Here is a 16,758-nt window from a genome sequence, read left to right as displayed (position 1 = left end):
ACCTGATCATCGAATCGGATGCCAGCAGAGCGGGCTGGGGAGCCCGTTGCGGCAATGTCACCATGGGGGGCCGGTGGTCGAAGGACGAGCTACAGCTTCATATCGACTGCCTGGAGCTTCTAGCGGGCTCCTTCGCGGTGAAGTCTCTGACACAAAACCAGGTGTCATGCTGCATCCTGCTGCGCATGGACAACATGTCGGCGGTACAGTATATCAATCGCCTGGGCGGGCCTCGGTCCAAGGCGCTAGCGAACCTGGCGAAGGACTTCTGGCACTATTGCCTAGAGAAACGGATTTCAGTCTCGGCAGAATATCTCCCGGGCATGCAGAACTCGATCGCGGACTGGCATTCCAGAAATTTCCTGGATTTCAGCGATTGGAGGCTGCACCCTGCGGTCTTCCAAGCTTTGATGGAGACCTGGGGTCCGTTTTCCCTGGACCTGTTTGGCTCAACCGTCAACTTTCGAGGTTCGTGAGCTAGAGGCCGGACCCGGAGGCGATCGCGGTCGATGCTTTCTTACAGAACTGGTCGACAGAACAGGCGTATGCCTTTCCCCCTTTCCTCATGATCCCTCGAGTAGCGGCACAAGTTCGCCGACAACGAGCCTCGCTGGTCCTGGTGACCCCCTTTCTGGCGGGCTCAGGCCTGGTTTCCCTCACTGCTAGAGCTGTTGTGGGATTGTCCGATTCGTCTGCCCTTGTTCCCGTCGCTGCTTTCGGGGCCCCTGGGAGAGGGGCACCCACTGGTGCTTCAGGAAACATTAATCCTCATGGCGTGGAGGATTTCCGGGGACGTTGGCAGGACGGGCGCCTTTCGGCGGGCGCTGAGGAACTCATCAGCAGAGTCTGGGCCCCAGGTACCGTCAAGAGGTACCGATCGGCTTGGCAACGGTGGCGTCGTTGGTGTCTGGGAAGACACGCCGATCCCGTGGGGGCTGACGTTACCCGCATTCTGAATTTTCTGGCTGAACTAGCCCAATCGGGTTTGGCCTATCGGTCCATCAACTCTTTCAGGTCCGCCATTTCGGCGGGACATTCTCACATCGACGGCAAGTCGGCGGGGGAGCACCCTTGGGTTTGCAAGCTCATGAAGGGTGTCAGACTTTCCACTCCTCCAGAGCCCAGGTATCGCAATCTCTGGGATGTCAACATTCTCCTCAGGTTCCTTAGCTCCTGATGTGACAACCGATATTTGAATAGGAAAGAACTGTCAGCTAAACTGGCGATCTTGCTGTGTCTAGTCTCATGTAAGCGAGTTTCGGACGTGCGTGCATTGGATATCACGGCACGTGTATTCACTCCGGAGGGAGTGACCTTCACGGTGGCTAGACGTACAAAAACTAGCATCAGGTCAGTGTCATACCCAACGTTTCCGGATCACCCGAAGTTGTGTGTGGTGCGTTGCCTCAAGGCGTACGAGGATTTGACAGTGGATTGCCGCCCTCCTGGGGAACGGCAACTCCTCATAGAACTGCAGAAGCCTTTTAAGGCGGTTTCGGCTCAGTCTATTGCTCGGTGGGTTCGTTGGATCATGACCGAAGCGGGAATAGATGTGACCAGATTTGGAGCTCACTCTGTAAGGGGAGCCATGGCCTCTAAGGCCATTCAGGTGGGCGGTAGGCTAGAGGACATCATGGCGGCAGCAGACTGGTCCTCGGAGTCTACATTCAAAAAGTTTTACTTCAAGCCCATCTATGGCGTGGCAGAGCTTGTAGTGGATAAGCTTTGAAACTGCATAATCCTCGCCTCCGTCCTGACATAGAATGAAAAATTTCCTAGCTAACGTAACGGAAAGTTTCAATTCTATTAAGGACAAGGAGGCGAGGATTATCCCTCCCGAGACGGGCCGGTCTCATCCCACCCGTACACCTTCGTACTTCAGTAAGTATTCATTTTACGATTTGCTTCAATGCTATGCTAATGCAATGAATTGTGTTGGAACAGTATGTCGTTTGGATTCATGTTTGAAACCCGGTAATGTTCAAATTGTCAAACTTTATTGTTTCTGGTGCATGCCGTGTACTGCCTTTTGCCTTCATTCTTGTAAGTAGAACTGGATAACGGTCTTCTTGTTTGGTTTAGGGCAAGACCAGAAGGAATGAAGAGTTTTCCTGGGGTTCTGCCTCACAGAGAAGACGAGGAAGAGGATAGGACGTCATGGCTAGTTATGCAGCGGACGGATCCATGATTGGCTGTTAGTTACTATGGACACTGTATCCCATGTGCTCATGGGAGTTGTGGTTCGATAAAAACGTTTTGATTGGTTTTTCTTTAAAGTGCTGATTACAATAAAGAGAAGAAAGGACTGCATAATCCTCGCCTCCTTGTCCTTAATAGAATTGAAACTTTCCGTTACGTTAGCTAGGAAATTTTTCATTAACGTATATTCATGTCACGTGCTTCTGCCAGCGCGTGACAGAGACTGCCTTTACTCTCCTGCGCGAGAGCATCCTTAGTGTATCCCCCCTCCCATTGGCTCTCCCAACATTCCAATGCCTCCTCTCCTCTTCTCCTGTTCCCAACTGTCCTCATTCTTCTCCTGAGCCTAACGGAAGCGTACTCCCTGTGGGGCTGTATTAAATAAAACTTGGAACCTTATCACCGCGTACCTTTATTACCACAGAAACTACCAATTTTTAAGCCAAAAAATGCTCTTTTTTCTAGCTGTCACCCCCCCCCCCCCCCCCCCCCCCGAAACATCCTCTACTTCAATAGAAGTCAAGGGGGGGGGAACTTTCTAGCTATCTTGCTATATAAAGTTGTCATGTATGATAGCGTTACTTCAAGTTGTACACTTGAGACAGGCTGAATAAATTCAACGGGGCTTACTTACAAGTTGCTTGTCACAAGTACGCCACTTTTTCCCATTTTTAAAGTGGCGCACCGGGGGCGCAAAAGTCTCGTAAAGCCCCTATTTACGTCCAACAGACTTGCGTGCCACACTGCTGTCATTGCGCCTTTAAAATACTGTCGTTCGTTGTGAGATACAACAAACTATAATCCCCATGATACCTAGCGCTTTGTCTTCGACAATTGCACATCTTCATCGCCAACGTGGAGCCATCTTGGAAAATAAATTTTCTTTATGGAATCGTTCAGGTTGCGCGGTGAAGCCCCCTCCTCTAGATTTATTTTAAATTATAAAAAAAATATTCATTCACTACAAATATTATAATTCTATTTATATAATGCTTACTTTTCCCTGGCGTGGCGCAATTTTCGATAATTTTTGTGTTTTACATAACCACCAGCGCAACAGCCACCTTTTCTTCGTAATGCTTTTTGAAAACGTATCTATCTCTTAGGACCTTGTTATTTCTCCTTTGCGTGCTCTGTTCCACTAATTTCGCTCTTTTCAGGTAAATCGGTTCTTTTTAATATGGCGACAGTACTCGCATCATTCCTAGCAGCTCCTGGGCAGTTTGCCTCGTCATTCTTGTCTTTCTTTAGTTTCTACTGAGGTTGCTGGCAGGACCAATGGTTTGTAGCGACTGTGGGACTCTGCACAGGCGTACCGTGTATCTTGTGGTTGGCGCACGCGTGTTGTGTCTTAAACCGGCAAGCGGGCCTTTGCGTGGTGTGAGAGGTTTACCAGAGAGTGACTGGTGATATATGAGCAAATCCTGCTGCAGCACTTAACAAAGTCGTCCAAGAGCCTGCAATGTTTCTCACCCGCTCCGAATATGACAGGTAATAATCTGAAAGTGCAAAGAGTTGGGATGGGGCACTGCCTCGAGCGATTGGTGCCATTAAGTGATGGAACAGGCGCGAGGGGGCAGAAGGGTCTTGTGACTGGAGGCTCTCTGTTCTGTTGGGTCTTGGGGTTCACCTCTCATAAGTCTTTCGGTGGTGGACTGTTCAGAGGAGAAACACTTCCAAGTCTCCCTAAGGGGGATCTTATTAGTATGCACATGTTTTTCAATCTTTGTTACAACTCCGGAAGTGACATTTCGTAATGGTGTCCCCATAAATGACGTTTCTGAGGGGCACAGTTACATTTCTGCGGTACCAAACAAGCTCGAGAGCTTTAGAATATGAAAGCAAATCAATTTCACAACCTGCTGCGTGCGAAATCGGCCACTAAACCTTTCTTACTGGCGTTAGAACTGAATCTGATATTGAGTAAATACACACAGATTGCTGTTGCAGACACCCACCTACGACATCTCATTGGGTTTAGAGCTTGTTACCGGCAGTTTCTCAGTTCGGTGCAGGTGCTTATTTAACCCACTACTATTTTATTGCCACTTTTCTCACATTGTGCCTGATACAACATTCAGAGACTTTGAAGCATGGATGCAATGAAACCGCTCAAAGCTAAATACAGCTCTGACACCAGTCCCCCCTTACCATGTGCACCCCTACTACTGCCCGAGTTACCAACAAATACCCTGAAAATTTGGGTGCAATTTCAGAACCAAGCTCAACCTATAACATAGTTTAACTAGCATTGAGAACTAAGCAGCTTTAGAGGGACATAAGTAATTTAAAGACTTTTGGTGAATTACCCTTTTAGCACAGCTAGGTTACTGCATTGAGTTCCTGCCGCAAGAACCCATCGTTTCCTGCCCTTTCCTTTTAAACATCATTACGTTAATCTGTTATAGTCTAATGGGTGCGAGTGATTTAAACCAAGAGTACAAATACCATAATGGCCTACTATGGCAAATGAGCACCAGCAACTGGAATCATGCTCCTTTGCAATATGGAGGTATATGTGTGGAGCCGCACCTCAATATTTCTCCGAGCCCCAATGTGTTATGCACCACGGTCTTTTACTTAATGTAATACGGCTCGGTTGTTCTCATTGATCTAGTGGAAAGAGACTCCCCAACATTAAACCCATTAATTAGCAGAGTAAAACTTCAAATAAGAACTGGGATCACTCGGAAATTAACTGTAAGACTTTATTACAGAATATTTCGATATAAATGATACAGAGAAATGTATAGCTTAACAGGAGTGTTCAGCTAAAGAATACAGAATAAAAAAAAATACCAAAAATCTCTAATTAAGCAATTACGTCTCTTCACATTCTAAGTGTCACACTCCTAAGAGCACTGACAGCATTATAAGGCAGAAGGAGAAAGTCTCAAAATAATTGGACAATCTCAGGAGAAAAAAAGAGAAGTCGCCCGAACCATCAAAACTAGGTTTTTTTTATACATATTTTATGCATTAACAATTAGCAAAACTGCAGACTTATCATGACATGTTCATGTTTAGATGACATTGGCAAATCCAAAGCCACTTAGTTCTAACTAAAACTCTTAGCATTAACCCATTTCTTCATGTAAAAGTAAATCTTCTGTTTGCGTCCTGAGCAACTGCACTCTGGGGATGTACAACACAATATGAAACATTTGTCAAACAAAAGCTCATAGAATTATTGATCTTCTGCAAGACTACACCAGAATGTCCTACAGAAGTCCTTCAAAATGACACACTGGGTAAACAGTGAAAAATGTCAATCACAATGCACGTTTTCTAGTGGAAATCAGTATTTGCGTCATAGTGCCCTGTGCACTGCAGAAACTGGCTTGCAGCAGGTCTTTACATTGGCAGGCGGAAAGATGAGCTGAACATCAAAACCTTCATTCATTCTATTAAATTGGAGTCTAACAAGAAAATAAGCCATAACTATATCGCGTTATTAATAATCCTTCCAACCAACCTAATTTAGATCTTGGCAGATGGAATATTTCTTCACAAGTGTGACAGATATCCCGTCTGCCATATGATATCCATAGGATATAATGGGATCGTAATACGGCGTACAAGATATCTGTCACGTTTATGATGGAGTAGTCCCTTCCGCCAAAGTCTTAATCGGGCTCTAGGTCGTTTCAAGTGCAACATAATGAGATCTTCAGTTGTGACCAATGCACCCTTAAAATCCCCATTTCGCACTAGTAATTTGTCTCCCATATTTGCACATAAGATACATCGTTAACCTACGGTAGCCCTAGTCATTGTTCAAGGTTATCCTGAACAACACAGAAGAAAGTGAGTTATAAAACGGTTACTCAAAACATCATGAGGATGCGCAAAAAGCCATTCAACTTTCAAAATCATATTTAGCAGACCAGTAAGAGAAGATGAACTATTCATGGAAATGTGGTACCTCAGACCTTTAGTTCAGCTGGTGTGAGCCAATGTTACAACTCCCAAAATACATTTGATTGTGGCAAGCACAGCCTGCAATGTAAAATACTTTACTTTAAATTCTAGTGCTATAGACAGGGTGAGCCTTCCTCTGTTTGCTATATTGCCATTTAAAAATACTGAGGTGTGATGTAAAATAGAAGAGTTCCAGTCTACATTTCGTGCGTCCATTTTTTAATTAACTTTTGCAAATACAGACGCTGGCAGAATTTCGTGATGTTAAACAGTGCTACATATTTTACATAGTGCTTGTCACCCTCGTTTTGTAGCATTGTAAGGTAGGCTGTATAGATTACAAATAATAAAACAATAATACATAGTCTGTGCTATTGTGGAATGCTTCTTGGATCCCTCCCTCTTTGTTCTGTTAAGCATGCCCAGAATAAAATGTTCACTTACCCAGAGGAGGGTGCAACTCTCCTTTGACTGTTTTAATGGGGTGGCTACAAGGGAACTTTTTGATCTTGTTTCCCCCTCCCAACTCAGCACCTGTGCCTGTGTTTATGACCAGACCTTCCAGATAGAGGGTTGTAAGTATGCTGTAAGGGAAAGCAAACCATATGGCGGTCAGTGAGGGACTGAAATGGGTGATCAGTTTTGTGTGAAAGGACTTTAGTGTGCAGTGATTTGGTAGACAGAGTGCTTGGGTACTGGTGGCAATGCCATGAGAGTGATAGGCTTGGGCACATAATGCCTGAGGTTGCTGGCCCCTTGAGTGAGAGGCTTGGTTGTTAAACAATAGGCGAGACAGTGTTGTTCAGAATAAATGGGCTGTAATTAGCGATGAACTGTGATGGTGTTAAAGCTGGAAGAGTAGAGTTCCTCGGGGGGTTTGGAGGATGGAGCACACCTCCACCGATTGCTAGAAATATTTTCGGCTGATCCTGTTGCAGAATTAGTTAATGTTTGGCAGATTGTCCGAGAGTATTTTGGCATGTGTAGCACTTGCTCATTGAAATGGGCATGTTCTATGAATCTTCCATATGTCTTGTGAGTAGTGATCTAAGTTGGCATGGACTAAGCATGGACTAGTTTAAAAACACACACGCACATACCCACCACCACCACCACCACCATCTCCTCCTCTGTTTCTGTCCATCGCCGTGTGAACCGAAAAATCCCACCTGCAATTCACTCTCAGGAACTGCAAGGCAACTTACTCGATGTCCTCTTTTGAGATGAGGGTTAAGAAACCTCCTGAATGCTGAAGTTACTATTTGTTTTCCAGAACCTAAGATACTGTCCTTTCAATTGAAAAATGTACTTCGAAGCCCTAACAAGAAGTCGCGGTTTAATTCTTTATATACCTTGTTGCTACGTGTTTATTGCTTATAGCAGAGTATAATGGTGCTTTGTAAACTGTTAACCAATTTGAGAAGGCAACAAAATTATTCTTTGTCCAGTAAGGCTGTATTTATAAATGAGTTCTACATAGTCCTACTGAACCGCAAGATTCCCTTTCATATGTATTTACCTCTTGCAGAAGTTTCTTGGATACACTTCTTGGACCACGTGCATGTTTTTATCCTTCTCAAAGCTGTGTCCAGCAGTGATGTTGTACAAAGTATGTTTGACAGGGTATCTCTTTGGCTTTTCTGTAATGTTTTGGCACAAGACTGGTGTGGTCTTCAGTCCATCTTTAACTGTTTATTTCGTGTTTGTATGTGGTCTGTGTAGTTCTTTCCTCATGTGGAATCAAAGAGTGCGACTCAAAACTACCATAGTATCATAACCATAGTAACATGACCCCCCTCAAATGTATGGGTAATGTAAGCATTAAAAACATGAAAAGAATACATTAAATCTGATTGCCCCTCGTCCGAGCTCAGCCAAACAATCTGTGTGTTTCTTGACAGGGGTGTCAATACCTTCTCTCCCGAAGGGCGGTTGTTTCAGGTGGAATACGCCATCGAGGCAATAAAGGTATTTACGGATTCTTCTAAATACAATCTTGCTATTTTCTTTCTCTCTTTGTTGTTCTGACTTTTGCTGATTTGAACTGTGGTTTATTGTGGTTTTACTTACATAGCAATTATGAGATGTTTAAATCAAATGTGCAGTTGCTAATCAGCTGCTGAGCTCTTCACAAATCCTGTCGTTCTCCAGTTTGCTGAGATTGAGAACTAGGCATTGTAAATTTGCCGAGTCATTTGGCCACCACTTGCTGTTGATCCGAAATTGAAAGCACGTTCCTGCTCTGGTGTAAGGACTTGATGTGCTTCCTTCCTACTGTCTACGAAGCCCATCCCATCTTCGTGCTCGAGCCTGTCTAAAAGAACCAGATGTAACCTTTCAAAGTACACATCTTTGAAAGAGCCTCTTTTCTGGTTAATGAAAAGCTGACAAACTACCCGGTGTGGAGAAAACCCCTAACTTTTGGTGTAATTACACAGTGTAGCGTTTATGGATATCTGAGGGAGGCCGGAATATTCCTCATTTTTGTGCTCTACCTAGACTCCCGAAGTAGCCGAGGTTGCGCTGTTCAAAGCCTGGTTTCAGAACACTGCATAATCGGGGTAGGGGTTGACTTGGCAAACAGATATACATACATTTGTTGCGGTATACAGAGTTGACAAGGAAATAACATGCCTGCAGTATGTATGACAGGACGAATTACAAGGTCTACATGCCAAAAAGGCGTTCAGATGTCATAGTGAGTGGCATGACAGAGTGTACAATAAGGTTAATGATGGTGCCAACCGAAGAAATGCTGAGACGAGTAGGCATGTAAGGCAAGCAGGGAGCTGAGAAAAGGGGTAACGCTACACTGTCAGATACTCAGTAGGGGAGAAACATTGAAACTGTACCGACATGGTGATGGATACTTTGGGGTGAAGTATGTGTATGGGTTAATAGAAAACTGGACGGAAGATTCACATAAGAAAAGAGGAGCACAGGCTCTGCACAGGTAGCAGGTGCCTGCGTTTGTAAAGAAACAGTTTTTTTAAGTGGTTTTAAAAATGAAAAGGAGGGGCATTCGCCATATATAAAGACACCTTTCACATTTTAGGACTATTGGCAGAGAAGCATTTGAAAAATATGGTAGAAATATTGAGCAGTGTCTTGGTGGAAAACACTTCGAAGCAATTATTATCTGTTGTGGGCATATAAAGAATTGTAATTTTAGTGCACAATTCTTCCTCCATGTTAGTTCTTCCATACTAGTTTTCTTGGGTCTTAACTGACATCATGGTCTTAACTGACATCATGGAGTTAATAAGAATCTTATCAAACTGGGAGTAAATGAGAAAAAAGAGGAGGGGCAGGGAGCTAAATGAAGGTCCAGCGACTCGCGCTACAAAATAATGAATAGCTCAATAAGGAGAGTTGCTGTTCCTAGGGGAAGGTGTGTAAATTGTCAGGTTTTTTTGAGTCCGAGAGACTTGTACTTGGTGCCCTTGCACACTCCGAAGGATGTCATGCTTCATCATAGAGCAGTGCTCCTCGTTGGGCCGGCGCTGCAATGCCCTATGGGTCCCTTGAAGGGTCACTTTGGCGGAGATCTTTTGTTTTTCAAGACAAGGTGTGTGCCAGTCGGTATTGATTCTGTGGGAGAGAGGTGGCGAGTGGTAGGTTAAAAATTACTAGGGGGTATCCAAAGTGAGTAGATTTAATAAAGGGGACCCCTCTGTCAAAATTAAAAAAACAATAGGTTAAGTGCTGCTCAAGGGTAGTTAGGGCCCTTAGTAGCTGAAATCAAGTTGTGTTATTAAAGTGAAAAGCAGTAGGTCCACATGTTTCGTGCTTCACATGGTCTCGGGAGAAGATCCCTAGCGCATCTTCAGGACCAAAAGGTGTGGAAAAGGTGATAGTGAGTGGAGTGGCCTCATCAGTTGGGGTAGTGCCACTGAGAGGACCTAAAACGGTCCAATCTAAAGTGACAAGAAGGTAGGGGTACACAGAAAAGACAATTAAGAAGTAACACAATTGGTTGTGTAGACGGTGTATTAGGCTATACACACCATATGCGATCCCTAGGTAGTGGGCTGTAGTCAAGAGTGCGGACTTTGGATCCAGGGTTGAACCTTGATACAGAGTCAAAAGTAAGACAAAACACAGTTTAAAAAAAAAGGATGTATATATGGACAAAGCTATTTGAATGTACTTGTGATATTGTTTTGCATGCAGTGCATTATAAGTAGGGTGGATTTACCATATCTTCTGCAGGGTGCAGTACCATCTGTGACCAAAGGCGGTCCCCTGGTACTTCTTTTGGCCACATATGGCACTGCAGCATGGCTAGGTAAACCAGCATTTGCAATGCAATAGGTCTCGCATTTACAATAGTTTGTGCTATTGGCATTGTAAATATCAATGCCTTTTAATTATATATTTTAAAAATCTGCAAGCGGGGCATAAACACGCCCTTTGTGCATAATTGTGCAGTCATTGCTTACGAAAAGCAACGCTGACCATAACAAGCCTCTTGTACTGCCAGTCTTTCTTTTCGTAAGCACAGACTATAAGTGCATGTTTATGCACCGCTTGCAGCTTTTCCGAACACATAAATAAAAGGCATTGTCATTACAATGCCAATAGCTCAAATTCTCGCAAATGCAAGACCTATTGCATTGCAAATGCTTGTTTGGAACCCAGAAAGTGCTGGTCACTGTTTTCCAACAAATCATTGATTTTTAAATGAATACTGAGTTATAGCTCAGCTTCACAGGGGAGCAGTTACAGCACTACCCCACCATGTAAATACACATGCACACGTAATACTTGTTTAGATTTAAAGAAAGCGCTGGAGAGTTAACGTTGCACCTGCTACCATGTGTATGCAACATAGCTCCCATAGTTTCAGATTGCTACGTGTCACATTTTTATAATTTCAGTGTAACATTCAACGACTATAAGTGAACATTTCCTGTTTCTGCAAGCAAATACATGGCTGCACATAACATTTTTCAAATTGTTTCCAATGCTCCATTGCAAAGGCCAAATGACATGTTTGAGATAGAACCATAGCAACAGAAGAAGAAAATGTAGTATTAGCAGGCATTCTATTTCAATCTGTTTTTAGTAGAGTACAATATGAAATGGACAGTGTTAAAATGTGCCCAAAAGGTAAAGAAATTATAATTGAGCACGTCTTACACATCCATGCCATTACATTTGTGTTATCCTAATACATTTAAGCCCATGCTGCTGATATTAAATAAGCACAGTGCACAGCGTGACTAACCTGCCTGCTCCCATTTCACAAGTGCCTGGGGGTCTCCAAGCTGAGCGCTTCGGGCAAGGTTTTTTTTTACACATCTTCAGCTGCCACATTTCTTTGGGATGGAGAGTCTGAGGCAAGTCTCCTCTCCTAAGGATGCCTCGCTCTGATTGGCAGCAGTTTCAAAGGTTTGGAAACCCTCTGCATGTTGTTTTCTGGCAGTATTTTGGAAAATTAAAAACCATGCTGTCCGGTATCAATCATGCGCCCTGAAAACCCTTTTAGTGGCTGGAAGCATACAGAGAGTGCAGAACCAATGAGGCGCAGCGTGGACAACATGATACCAGCTGCACACGCTCTCTGCCTGATGTGGGCGCCGAAACAAGAAAAATATTGTTTTAATTGATTTGCCAATCACCCAACACATTTTATCCAGCCAGTTTCAACTGGCTGTCTCCTACGGCATATGGCAGTAGCTCATCTATCGCAATGATTCCTCTGATGCGCTCCACAGCATTTCAACTCCTAAGACTGAATGGCGGTGCAGGAGGTCAGGCTGGCCCTTTTAAGCCAGTGAATGGTCCCTGCACTGCGCTTAGACAAGACTCCAACTCCATTGCACACACACATGTCTGTGAGTGCTAGGGGGTGGGAATCAAAGGGAGTGCCATAGGTTTCTGCTCTTCCTGCTAACTGATGCCACAAAAACATCCTGCACGGCACCCGTAGTGCCTCCTGCAGAGAAGCACACACAGGCAGCTGTGCCGTGGCCCCACCATGTCCTATCGGGTGCTGGCACAGAGGAGGAGAGTAATACTACTGCTGCCTGCTAAACACGGGATCCAAGTGAAGCGGGCCCGCCTCTCTGTGTTGTCAGTTTCACGCTGAATGCACATGGCACCGAGAGTCCGACCTGACATCCTCACAATGCCGATACTATAAACAAAGTATCAGGCTCTGACAGTCTGCAACAGCGATTTCTACGGCAGCGCAGACTCTAGCCTCTGCCCGACATAGTGCTGCCCTCCCTGCCTGCCCTGACACTGATGGTGTCTCACAAGGAGTCTCTGACTGCGCTGCTGCAGTTTTTCGCGGCGCCATGGTTGTAACTTTGTTTTATTTCACATAGACTTGGTGCGCAGCCAGTCAAGGGGCTGGAAATGCGTAATCAGTAAAAGCTAAAAATATTGGTGCTTCCGAAACAGGAGTCGGACCGGCTCGAATTAGCACTGGGATCCCACAGCCTTAAGCTGCAATGAGATACATGGCGTCTGTATGCAGCGACGGGTGCCATGCAAAGTAGCTCCTGCCAAAGTTGTGGTGCGCTTGGGAAGGCTCAGTGCAGCTGAGGGACTCACACCAAACCAATAAAATAAGCAGCAACGGGTGGGAAAGAACGCGCGGGTAGAAAGCTACAATTTAAAAAAAGTAGTCCCAAAAGGAAAACAGAAGCACAAAGCAGACGAAAACTGTAGTTAAGCCGTGCTGCTTCCGTAATAAACGGAAGTGACCTATCAGATCTACCGCCAATAATAAGGCAGCTAACACAAGCAATGCCAGAGATTACTAATGACCAGCAGCAGGCAATAGGCGGATTTTCACCCCTGATATCGATTACTTGATGCCTCGGAGAGACAGCGCATACACGCTGGCTAGGCGAGACCTAAAAACATTGGCGTTTATAATGCAATAGAACTTGCATTTGTTAAAGTTATGTTGGCATTGAAAATAACAATGTTTTTTACTTTTTTTTTTTCAATACCATTAGCAATAGCTCTATGCTAATATAATAACTCTGCTACAAAAATAAAAACTTTATTTTCAATGCCAACCCCTCTATTTGAACAAATGCTGGACCTATTGCAGTGCAAATGCTTGTTTTGGTATACTACAGGCCATGCTTCTGTTGAAATCAGAAGACTTTTAATAATGTCTGTTCTTAATGTACATCCAGAGTAAACGCCGGACAAATATGACAGTTCAGTTAACTTGCATCTTGCTATCAAGTTGGCTGGAGGTAACTTGTCTGCTATTACAATGGCCAAATATCTGCTTTCCTGAGGGCTTAATAATGAGCTCATATAATGGGTTATTAGAATGTTGCATGAAAACTTTTCCCAGTATTCTTTAAAGTGGTCCTGGTAGTGAGTCCCCTCTTCACATGGTACAGCACATTGCCTCTAACCAAAATACAACACAGGATGCTCAGATGCACATTTGTGTTGGCTGTCAGAAGCATATAGTTTAAATTGTTTTACACCCGTCTTGACGGAATTGCATAAGTATGGATGAAATGGGTTTTATTTCCAAACCCTGATTTTATTTATTTCCCTTCAAAAATACTGTATTTAAACCATTTTAATTGTAAGCATTTTTATGCCTTCCTTAGTTTTGAACGTAGCCCTGCAACCTACTACTCTGTTTAACAGACCTGGTCCAGTGTTAACCAGCTAACTTGATCTAGCAACTTATGTTACTCTATAACTCAACTATGTGGCTGTTGAAAGTTCGTACAGCTGGCTAGGATAGGGATTGTATCAAAGTTTACTAAATATGTGACTGTGGTAAAGAAATTAGTTCTTCCCTACAGTGGTAGCTGCTTCTTGGCAGGGAATTTTCTTTGTGCGTGCCTAACCATAGTCCTTTAGGGCCCGGCTTCTCCCATTCGTGCTCTATTGCAGAATAGGAATCACTCCAGGAAACAGATTGCATGACATTGGCTTCCCACGGTGCCCCTGACAAATACCACTGTATGCTGAGAATTTTTAGGTCTCGACCTATCAATGCGCGCAAGCGCATTGAGCGGAGCGTGAATTCATGTCGGCAAAATCCTCTTCAAACCAAGGGCTTTCAGCCCCGCGGTTTTCTTGCAGTTCACGTGAATCACGTGAGCAAACATGCACACGCATTCACGGCCAGGGCTTCTCCTCCCCTAATTATTCATGGCTGGCCGCAGGCCGGCCGTACTTTCAGTTTCCCGCTTCTCCTCCCCTAATCATTCATTCCCGTGCGCTCTGCGGCTTCTCCTCCCCTATGCCCCCAGGCCGTGTTCCCTCCCCTGCTACCCCATCCTCACTCATCCCTCACACCCCCTCCTCCTTCAGGCCCCCACCATTTGCTTTTGCTTGTTTACGTCGAGTTTATTCGAACCTTTTGCTGTCCTTTAAGTCTTCCCTGCAGGAGGGGCAGCCCAGCCTCGAGGCTGCTCATCTACGGAGTAATCTATCTCTGCTTGTGACTTTTCTCTTTTATTTCTAAGTCATATTAGGTCTTGTCTCGCACCCTGCACTTTTTTATTTCCCTCTTTTCTTCTCTCTATAGCTCTTCTCTTACTTGCTTCTTTATTTCCTGACGATGGCCCAGTTTGTTCTTGTTTTCTAATGCCCTTCTTTTCGTGCAGCCTTTTTTTTCTTTTCTCGCTATTCTTTCCAGTGTTTTCGAGTCTTCTCCTCTACCATTTCCTCCCTTCTTTTTTCTGCAGTCCATCTGTGGCTCCTCTTAATCTCGTCCATCTCCCCTTTCTTTCCCTTGCCTTCAATCCCTTCATGCCCTCTCTCCTTTTCCCACCACTTTGCCTCCCCTCCCTTCTTCTTCTCTCCTCCCTTCTCGCCTCCTTTTACAGCCCTGCTGTTCAGCTTGCTTCCTTCCGTACCCATGCAGTTTCCTTCTTTTCCCATGGCTCACTGCAGCTTTTCATTCGCACTTTTCGGCATCAATTTCTCGGTTCACTCTATTTGCTATGTTTCTTTGTTCCACTGCCCCCACCTTCCTTCCAACACACTGTGGCCCTGTGTAGTTTGTCGCTGGCATTCTTTAGTGAAATGTAGTGCACATTGCCCCTATAATTTCATCTTGTGTGTATAGCGTCTTCCCTGCTCGTATTAAGTCGTTCATGTTCTTGCTTTTCCTCTGCAGCCTCTTCTCGTTTGTTTCTATATTATACTGAGGCACATCTCTTTACCAGGCACATGCACTTTTGTCACTTAGGGAGTATGCAGTACCGAGCACGGCGTTTCCATTGCGTATGTTTGCTTGTTTGTTGCTGGGTTATAACTGCGTGTTAAAGAGCCAGAAACACGGGTGAGTGCACATGAGATTTGTGTGCGTCAGTGTTGCCGGCGAATGTAGAAGTGGCCATTAAAAGTAGAGACAAAGGAGCATCGGTGTGTGAGGGCTTACCTGCAATGTGTGTGTCTGTGTAGATTGCTTCTAAATGTACAATGTATGCGAGCCTTTGTATGACTGCTACGTCTGTAAAATGTGTATTTCTTTGTATTCTATATGTGTGCTTGCATAGAGGAGCATGTTTTTTTGTGTACCCCACTGCACGTTGCTTGTGCACGAGTCTTTGTGTATGTAAACGCTCGTGCGTGTTTGCTTGTGCAATAAATGTGTACAATGATGTGTGTATCACGTTTTATGGAATGTATGTGCTGAGCGAATGTTGTGCTTGTGCCTTTGTGCATGCCTGTGTGTTCGTGTAGATTGTGTGCGCCTTTGTACTTGGTATATAGCTCCGTAGTAGTGCTACTATGTGTAAAGTATGACTGTTACTTTGAGCTGTGCGTTTGTGCATGTATACAAAAGCTTCTCGAACGCTTTTGCATGGTGTGAATTTCTTTTTATTTTTATATAGGAATGACTGTGTTTATAGATAAGTATGTGTGTTTGTATTCCGTGCTTGGCTACGAACTCTGTTGTTTTGTGTGCCCTTCAGCGTATGTATGTCTTTTTTGCGAGTACGCCTGTGTGCATTTGTGTAATGTATGTGCCTTTTGTGTGGTGTATGACTGCTCCCATTTTTTTGTATGTGTATGATATGTGTGCTTTCTATATACTAGCCATACATGTATGTGGCAAATACATAGTGAAGAATAGCTCTGTTTTATGTAGGGGTTAGAAGCCACACAGAAGACAACAATTCAAAATGTACTCCATGTTCATTCATGAAGACATCGCTCACAGATACCATCCCATCTCAAGAACATATCCGAAACAAGCACTGGCGTTGCCAATAGGTCTCGCAGTAGGAAAGTTGGAGCTATTACAGTTGCAAATAACAATGCCTTTTATTTGTATTTTTCATTTTAAAAACATAAAGGGCTTTGTCATTTACAAAACCAATAGCTCCAACTTTCCTACTGCGAGACCTATTGGCAACGCCAGTGCTTGTTTTGACTGATGCTATCTCTGACCGTATGGTTACACCACTAGTATCTGAAGAGGGTTGGAATCGTAGAGGGAAGCACGTGATGCAGCTCCTAGCCCAGCAGCACGAATGAATTTATTAGGTTAAAAAATAAATTGATATCTTCACCCCTTAGTTCTTATTCACAACAGATTGGGGCATATCTTGGAAACTGGAAAAGAAATGTAGACCTTTTTAAGGTCTGGCTTGACAGCACAGCGGTCCCTTACCGTATGCGATCAAC

At 44.2% G+C, this 16,758-nt stretch overlaps 1 protein-coding gene across 1 annotated transcript in view; it reads left to right on the top strand.

Annotated features, from left to right (window-relative positions):
* Nucleotides 1-3,458: 3,458 nt before the first annotated feature.
* Nucleotides 3,459-16,758, top strand: part of PSMA5 (proteasome 20S subunit alpha 5) — a 64,211-nt gene continuing 50,911 nt past the window's right edge. The window contains exons 1-2 of the mRNA XM_086923560.1: nt 3,459-3,690; nt 8,022-8,088. Of these exons, the coding sequence (XP_086779686.1) occupies nt 3,662-3,690; nt 8,022-8,088 (96 nt within the window). The 5' untranslated portion in view covers nt 3,459-3,661. The remainder of the gene's footprint in view (nt 3,691-8,021; nt 8,089-16,758) is intronic.

This window comes from Lissotriton vulgaris, chromosome 5 (assembly GCF_964263255.1).
Source record: "Lissotriton vulgaris chromosome 5, aLisVul1.2, whole genome shotgun sequence".
In the NCBI taxonomy this organism is placed as follows: Eukaryota; Metazoa; Chordata; class Amphibia; order Caudata; family Salamandridae; genus Lissotriton; species Lissotriton vulgaris.
Note: the sequence above shows the minus strand (reverse complement) of the source record. Positions and strands in the feature narration are given on the sequence as shown.